The sequence below is a fragment of the Kogia breviceps genome, chromosome 10, assembly GCF_026419965.1.
Source record: "Kogia breviceps isolate mKogBre1 chromosome 10, mKogBre1 haplotype 1, whole genome shotgun sequence".
Lineage (NCBI taxonomy): Eukaryota > Metazoa > Chordata > Mammalia > Artiodactyla > Physeteridae > Kogia > Kogia breviceps.
Genome location: NC_081319.1, coordinates 83,920,405 through 83,928,663, shown reverse-complemented (window position 1 = coordinate 83,928,663; position 8,259 = coordinate 83,920,405). Strand labels below are relative to the sequence as shown.

Sequence of the window (8,259 nt, the reverse complement as noted above, 5' to 3'; positions counted from 1 at the left end):
TCATCATGCTGTACAGCCAAAACTAATAGAATGTTGTATATCAATTATACCTCAATAAAAAATGTATGATTAGCATAGGGACTTCCCCGGTGGTCCAGTGGTTAAGATTCCACGCTCCCAATGTAGGGGGCTCGGGTTCAATCCCTGGTCAGGGAACTAGATCCCGCACGCCGCAACTAAATATCCTGCATGCAGCAATGAAGATCCCATGTGCCACAACTAAGACCCGGCGTGAGTCTTAATAAATATTTTTTAAAATACGATTAGCATAAACTTAATAAAAAAGAAGCCTCACGGTATAGATAACTCATATTCATGTTTAATTATGATATACCCTATAGCCAGGTAATGGTTTCAATGTGCTTCTCTTGAGCAGTCTGCAGAGGAAGAATGCAAACAGAAAAGTCCCTTGGGGTCTGAGTAGACGCTCAGTAGACGCCGTTGGCAGTACATGGGCAGAGGCTCCGGGGTCAGTGCAGGAAGCAGCATCACAGTCAAATCCTTGGGGCAGGGCAAGGGGTAACCTGGTGACTGTGTCAGAGTTAATGGAGGAACCTGATCTCAGAGGAACAGGCTGACAGGCAACTGGGAATTCTGGGCAGGAACAGGCAGCTATTACAGACGAGCAAACACCAGTCCCCGTCAAAGCATCCTCAGGAGTCAGTGCACGAGCCCTGGAGAAGAGAGAGAGAGTGATCAGCACATGGCACCCTGAGGGCCGTGCCCCCTCACCTCTTCTCGGTCTGCAGCATCCGACAGAGAAAGCTGAGGTCCGGGGCATGTCACCATCACCTCCCCTAACATCTGTGTAGAGATGAATCAGCTAAAGAGGACACAACGCTTCAGCCTGACGCAGATGTGTGCAAGGCTGGGGAGCAGCTGTTATCCTTCTGGAGGACATGAAGATGTCAAACTTTTAATAAATTAGATAATAACTCACCTTCTTGCCACCACTCATAGCCTCTTTCAGTCACTATAAATGCCCACAGGCAGTAGCCGCCAGCATGTGGCACAAAGTGGGTATCATCCCGGTGTCTAGCACTAACACCACAGTTCTGGCTCCAAGTTTCACAGAAAGATGCCACCAAAGTTATGGCCTGATTCTGGAGAACAACCTCAGGAGCTTCCTACAGAAACTGGGTGAACTTCTCCCCTAACTCTTGATCCCACAGCAGAAAATAGGCCATGGACGAGACCACTGTGCCCAGGTATACTCACCTCACACCCTTCCCTCTTTTATCTGTCCCCATAACCCCCAGTGAAACAGAGCAAAAACAGTGGAGGCCCAGGAGGTCTCACAAAAGGTCTCATGACACAAACAGCAAGTGTCTCACCAACCCCAAAGGGAAATGAGATAAGCAACTTAATTGGAAATCTATTTCTTCCCTACCCATCCTCTCTACCCACAAGGCCTTAACTGCCCTAAGATAAAATCTCCCCAAATGGATGGAACTGTCACTAGAAGGAAGCCCTAGAATAAATCCTACCTGTCATCCCTGTGAAAGGCCTACTCTTCAACCGGTAAAATCAGACTCCAATGTCTCCCTAGGTCATTCCATTTCCGCCCACCACCAGCCTAGTCTCCTTCCTTTCAGGGTCAGGAGGAAAGAGCTACATCTAGAGGCACAGGCCTCCCTGAACAGAGGGTCTCAGTCACAGCCCATCTTCCCCTTTTCCCCAGAGTTCCTTACCCTTCTGGCTCCTGTGACGGATGATGAGGCCCAGCCCGAGGAAGATCAGCCCCAGCACAAAGCCCCCAACACCACTCAGCATCTTGCTCTGGGCAGATCCAGACTGTGCCCCTAGGGATCAGAGCCTGAGTGTCAGGGTTTGTCCTCACACCAAAGGGGGGTGTCCCTTTGAGAAGCCTGAAGTCTAGTCTGAGATACAGGAGGTGGAGGTGCCAGGGGAACCTAGTTCTCCATTCTGACTACCCCTAGGGGAGGGACCCGCCAACAGATCCTTGGACAGAGTGGACGGGTGGGAGAAGGGGAAAGTGGATCCCTGCTCCTCAGGGACACATCCGTAACCTTATGCCCTAAGACTCTGGTCACCAGTCAGTCCTTCAGAGCTACCAGGGCTGGGCTCTGGGGCCCTGGTGTGTAGAGTGAGTTCCCTGTATCTGGAAAGACAATGAGATCAGGATTCTTCAGATGCCCTTACTATGAGGCAAGAGGCACTTTTGTGTCCTGTAATTTCCAGCTCAGTAGGGATTCTGGGGACAAGGGATGAGATGGGGTGGACCAGGGAAGCTCTATCTGCCCCTGTCCTGTGGGGCCCACGGTGAAAGGAAACCAAATGCCCCTTACGCCACTCCACCGTGATGGGGCTCTGGAGGCTGGGGTGCTCCACATGGCAGGTGTAGATATCTCCTTGCTGGGGAGTCATTTCCAGCATCACAAGCATCTGGAAGGTCCAGTCCCCATTTCTAATAAGAGGGGTGGACACGATGCCAGCTGTCTCCTCCTGGTCATTCCGGAACCACCGAACTTTGATCTGGCCTGGATAGAAATCTGCTACCGAGCAGACCAGTAGGTTGTGGTGGTTTAGAGCCTCTGTCCTGGATGGGGAGATGGTCACTGTAGGTTCCACTGAGGGAGTAACAGACAGGAAAAGACACAGTGAGATGTGAGACCACACAGCAAGTCTCCCCACCGGGAAGAGTCCTTCCCTGTACCAGGGTGGAAAGATCCTTGGATTCCAAATCTTGGATTTGGATCTAACCTGGACCACTTTATGAGCTTGAATAAAAACATTAGTCAGTTGACTTTTCAGAGTCTCAAGAGACAGTTTTAATCATTCTATGGGAGTTACTCTGTTGACACTAATTGATAAAAATGAAGCACTTTAAAATTATAAATTGCTATATTATACAGGCCACTATTTCTAACATTTTTTAAATAAAATAATAAACCTGGACTTGTTCCCCCTTGCTCTCCCACCTAGAAGTGACCATCAGGATCAGCTCTAGTGACTTGTGCTAGGTCAGTGACACTGTTTTCTGTTAGTCTCCGTGCTCCCCACAGTAGAGAAAATCCAGCAACTTTGACTCCCACCTGCTGGCCATGAGATGATCAACAGTTGTCATGGCCCCATGGACTGAGAATTAAGAAAGTACAGACATTTCTATGTCCAGTAAAATGGGACAACAGTGACCATCACATCCTTCCTACAAAGCAGTGCTTCTCAAAGAGGCTACATCTATAATCCTCAGCCCTGTCATACAGAATTCGAGAGTGAGAGCACTTCTTACCGGTCAACAAAGCATCTCTCTCAGTTTTTAGCCTCATCTTAGCTCAAATGCCATTCTGTGGTGAACTCCCCACAAAAATTTATATAATTAAATACCTACACTTCCATCTCTAGTTCATTTATGCCACATATACTTTATTTGATTCATTCATTCATTCATTCATTCATTCAACAAATATAACTTTGACAAGCACTGGGGACCCAAAGATAAACAACAACCTGTGGCCCCTGCCTTTACAGAACTTGCAATGTAGTTACAAAGACAAAACAAAAAATAGAAACAAAAAAGAACCACAAGTGTTATGTCAAAAGTTTGTGATTTTTGAAGGAAAAGAAAGGAAACCTTGAAAACAAGTAACACTGATAAAACATCATGTTTGCCCATGCCTTGATTCCTTTATCTTCTCAGATTGCTACTCATGGTCAAATATGACACACCTCCCAACCTGTTTTACACATATTATCCTTTATCTCTGCAGCCATTTTATTGCATCTCCCTCATTCCTTTAGTGCAAAACTATAGTAAATATTTCATGTAGTGTTTTATCTATTTGATAATACATTATGTACTCCCATTTATTTTTTTCCCCTAATTTTCTTTTAACATTCAAGTGAGCTGCCAACCCTACTCCATCCCTTTGCTATTAAGAATAATGGCCTTGTTCTGAAATCAGACATAATATTTATCATGTATGTTCTCTATAGAAAATATTCTGAGATTCTTGCAGAAGTTGGCCCGGGTTAGTGAGCATGTCACATGAACATACAATATAACTGAGACTTGCCGAGGTCGGCAGGCAGTCTCGTCACCCCAGTAACATGGTACTCGTGAGCCATCACCTGGAAAGAATCATGTTTTCAGTTTGGACTTTAACTCTTGATCAGGTTCTTCTTCCTGGGCTCTGACTAAAGTCATGGTCAGCTAGGTGGACTTATAAAATCTGTTTGTCTTAAGCAGATTGGGAGTAAAAAATGGAGGTCACAAGTTCAAGAGAGAAATGTTAGAATAATTGCTATGAAAAAGAACTGAAATAGCAAAAATATAAGTGTGTACTTGGTGGCATCAGGATGAAGGAGAAGGCAAGATAGGGTGAAGTAAGCTAAAAGTTATGTGAACATACACAGATAACACCAGGGTCAGACTAGGGATTAATCAGTGCGTTTTCAATCCCTTGAATGTATCATTTTGTCCCACTAACATTGAAAATAGGCAGGAACAGACTCATTGCTGCTTCTGGTCATAACTGGCTTAAACGAGGCTTTGCTTCCATTAGATTCTATATACATGTAGTAAAGAACATGATGACTATTGTGTATTTGGGGGAGGCTTCAAGACAGTGAATAACTGTGTGTAATTACTTAAACTGTTTATTATGTACCAATATTAGCATAATAAAGTGGTGATGCTGATTGTAAACACCAAGGAAATTAAGTGGCATAATATAGGTAGTGCTTGGTAAGACATTGTCTAGCAATAGGTGCTCATGAAACTGGTATAATTAACTGTCAGAATGTCTACCCCTGCAGTGGATGTTGGGGGAGCTGGCAGGGAGAGAGAGGATAGGTAGGCCAACGGAACCTGAAACAATGTTTATTCAGTAATTAAATGGCATCAACTTATTTACGCCAAAACTTCAGCTCTGTTACCAGCCATTTGTTGAGCTTTTCTAAGAAATTAAAACTTTGCCTTATAACACCACTCAAGTACTGTTTCTATTTTTACTAAACACTTTTTTTCCTCAGGCTTTGCATTCACGAATTCTAAATTGTTAAGATCCACGTCAATAAGAGTTTACTTTAAAGCATTAAGCAAAATCGTAAAGAATAATTAATACGGTCAGTTTTTAAGACCCTATTTACCTTTATGCTTTCTCTTGAGCCTAAGTGGCTGGGCAACGAAGAACATTTATTCATTAATTTAAGCAAGGTTTATGGAGCTCATACTACCTGCCAATGTGTCAGGTACTAGGCTAGGCACACAGGTATAATTAAGACAGTCCCTTGCCAGAAAGAGGGCCGGGACAAGTGATCTAGTGACATCCATTTAAGAAACCAGGATTAAGATGAATAATGATTTGAAACCAAAAAGTGAAAATGTATTCTTTCATGGCTCTAATACATCAGCACGTGTGTAAGGTGCCCTGAGAGCAGCCGTGGAGCAGCCCTAACTCCACCAGGCTGAGCTCTTGAGCTTCGGGAAGCACACAAGCCAAAGGCACGAGGCGGGAACGTGCAGAATTAGTGGAAAGAACTGCACAGGACGGGGCTCTCGAGAGCTGGGGCCACACTGAGCAGTCCCGGACCCGCCTCTGCGGGGAATGTTCCAGGGCTACCAACCTCCGTCCCCCTGCTGTGCCCTCGGTCGCCGGCCCTCCGCGCGGGACGCCGGGCCTCGCTATCCCCTCCGCGGGCCTGGGGATCCCACCCCCGAGGCCCCGCCCCCTCACCCCCGCGCGGAGTCTCGGCAGGTGGGGGTGGGCCCCGCGGAGGGCGGCGTGCGCTCACCTCGCCGCTGCACCGTGAAGCTCTCATCAACCCCGTAGTTGTGTCTGCACACCGTGTCCACCTCGGCCCGTGTCCGCTCCAGTATGTCCTTCTGGCTGTTCCAGTACTCGGCGTCCGGCCGGCCCAGCTCGGTCACCGCCCGGTACTCGCCCACGTCGCTGTCGAAGCGCACGTTCTCCTCCCGGTTGTAGACGTATCTGGTCACCAACCGCACCCGCTCCGTGCCGTTGGTGAAGTAACACAGGCCCATATGCTGGAACACGAAATCCTCTGCGGGAGACACCGCCGCTCAGCAGGCGGGGCGATGTCGGCCCGTGGCCAGCTGGGTCGGGAAAACCTGAAACCCGCCGCTCAACCCCGGGTTCCCGGCCCAGCCCAGCCCCGCGCCTCCTGCTGCGAACCCGGATCCTCCAGGAGGCTCTTCCAAGGCCTCCCGCCCCGTCTGAGGGCTTCCAGAATGACCTTCGTGCGAGGAGGCCTGTCTCTGAGCGGAGCCCTGGGACCTGTGATCCCTGCCTGAGCCTGAGAACCGAGTAAACAGGGCTGCCGGGTTGGTTTTACATCCATCTCTGTACTTAGAGGGATCAGGACGTTCTCACATGAAATGTCATTTTCCCTCGAAATCGTGGGAACCTCAGAGGCAAACAAGTGTCTACATAAGCACAAGACTTCAAAGGGATAACAAAGGAGGTGTAGAATGGAGCTTTTCCTCGCCCTGACAGGCACATTCTCTTGGTCCCTGGCAAAGTGCCTTCCTTCCCATGTGTGGGTTTCCTCTGCGTTTCTGCCACCCCGACCCGACTCCTGTGTGGTTAGAAGGGACCGACACTGCCCCGATCCTAAAAAGAATGGTTTATTCACGGAAAGAGCACAGACTTTCAAACTAGATAAATTGGATTCCAATTAAACTGGGACAGTTACCAGCTTGGGTGGGTTACTTAACAGAGTATCTGTATCTTAAGTATAATTGTGTAAAAAGTCATTATATCTACACATAGGGGTGTTAGGAAGATTGAGAATTTATATGAAGATACTAATCCTGTGTCTGAAATGAATGCTTTCTCAATATACATATTTCTCTCCTTACGTTCTCCTTTCTCCTAAATCCCATCCATCCTCAACTCAAGTCTCTGAATACCACTCAAGTCACTAACTGACCGTAAATCAGTGAAACTTGAGGTTAAGATTCTGTCGGCCACCCAGTCAGCTCCACTCAAATACCAGGAGTTTGCTTCCAGGAACCCTCCACTCAGAGTCAGGAATGTAGAGTCCTTTTCCTCAAATTCTGAGACTACAGAGACCACTGCTGCCCTACATTTCCCCAACCCAGGATCCCATAGTATTAAGTCCAGACAAGGTCTTGGGGGACCCTGAAATGACAAGTCCTGCTGTGTCTTCTTTGGAGAGCTTCTTTAGAACAAAATACCCATGCTCACTTTGTCCCAGCACTTGTAGTGGATACACACTTTGTCTCTTCCTCCCTGTTATAATATCCCCAGGCTTAAGCCTGTGGGAGGGGGACTGTACTCCCCTTGTCATTAGAAGGTGGAAATGAGAATGTAACATAGCTCTCATCCCCGAAGAGAGGAAATATTCTGAGATCACACCCCAGGCCAAGTGTCCCGCAGAGCCTGGGCCCCAGAGTAGCTACCCTGCACTTACGTGGAGAGTCTCTGCCGTCAGCCCCTGGCGTGCTCAGCACCGTCAGCATCACCATCACAGCTGTTGTCCAAAGGCCGCTGGGGATCTGCAGAGCCACCGTCCCAGACATAATTGAGAACAAAGGAAGAAGTAATGGTAGTGAACACAGCTCACATCCGGTGGATCTGGTGTGCCTACTTTAGAGAATAAAAGCCTATGAAAGCTTCCATGTATGGCAGGATTGGAAAGTCCCAAGGAAAGGAACCAATCAGCACTGGAGCTGAAGTACCTCATGTATCTCTGGGCAGACATTTTTTTTTCAGGCTCTCAATCTAATGCCTGGCACTCTGTCTTCATCAAATTACACTGGATGAACATTTCGGGTGAAGAGTTCTTTCAGTTTTGAATGATCTGAAGATTAAATGCCTTCGGAGTTTAAAGAACGAAAAGAAAAAAAATGATTCAAGAGTAGACATCTCTGTGATGTTTATTTAAAACCTATTGTTCTTGGGATTTGGGGTAAGGGAAAATAAGTGGGGATCATATTTCAGGGAGAGAAAATCATTGTCGCAAACAAGTTCACTTTTATTATCTTAGACACTCTGAGGAGCCTTAAGTTGTGGTGAGAAGAGCAGAGTTCTTGAAGGAAATGGTTTTGAGCTGCACTGATGCAGCAAGTGCCTGCTTACCATCCCAGGTATCTTGCTATGCCTGGCACTGTTATCCATTGCTGTCACCAATAAAGGCACGGAAGAACAAAAAAAAAAAATTTTTTTTTTTGTTGTCGTTTGTTTTAAATTTATTTATTTTAAATTTATTTATTTATGTTTTGGCCGGGTTGGGTCTTCGTTGCTGCACACA

General features: G+C 46.9%; 1 protein-coding gene across 2 annotated transcripts; it reads right to left on the bottom strand.

Moving 5' to 3' along the window:
* Positions 1 to 299: 299 nt before the first annotated feature.
* On the bottom strand, positions 300 to 7,641 carry LOC131763287 (boLa class II histocompatibility antigen, DQB*0101 beta chain-like). 2 transcript variants are annotated; one of them, XM_059075345.2, is made up of 5 exons: positions 7,420 to 7,641; positions 5,758 to 6,027; positions 2,310 to 2,591; positions 1,692 to 1,802; positions 300 to 674 (listed from the first exon to the last, which is right to left on the bottom strand). In XM_059075345.2, the coding sequence occupies exons 1-5, from the start codon at positions 7,526 to 7,528 to the stop codon at positions 661 to 663; spliced, it is 786 nt and encodes a 261-aa protein (XP_058931328.1). In that variant the 5' UTR covers positions 7,529 to 7,641; the 3' UTR covers positions 300 to 660. The 2 variants fall into 2 exon arrangements, with proteins under 2 accessions (XP_058931328.1, XP_058931327.1); XM_059075344.2 differs by lacking the exons at positions 300 to 674; positions 1,692 to 1,802 and having other exon boundaries at positions 2,056 to 2,591; positions 7,420 to 7,546.
* Between the last annotated feature and the right edge of the window lie 618 nt (positions 7,642 to 8,259).

Coding starts and splice junctions, on each gene's coding strand:
- LOC131763287 (XM_059075344.2), bottom strand. CDS start 7,528: ATGTCTGGGACGGTGGCTCTGCAGATCCCCAGCGGCCTTTGGACAACA. Junction 6,028..7,419: donor TGACGGCAGAGACTCTCCAC/GTAAGTGCAGGG, acceptor TGTCTCCCGCAG/AGGATTTCGTGTTCCAGCAT. Junction 2,592..5,757: donor CTTCACGGTGCAGCGGCGAG/GTGAGCGCACGC, acceptor TTACTCCCTCAG/TGGAACCTACAGTGACCATC.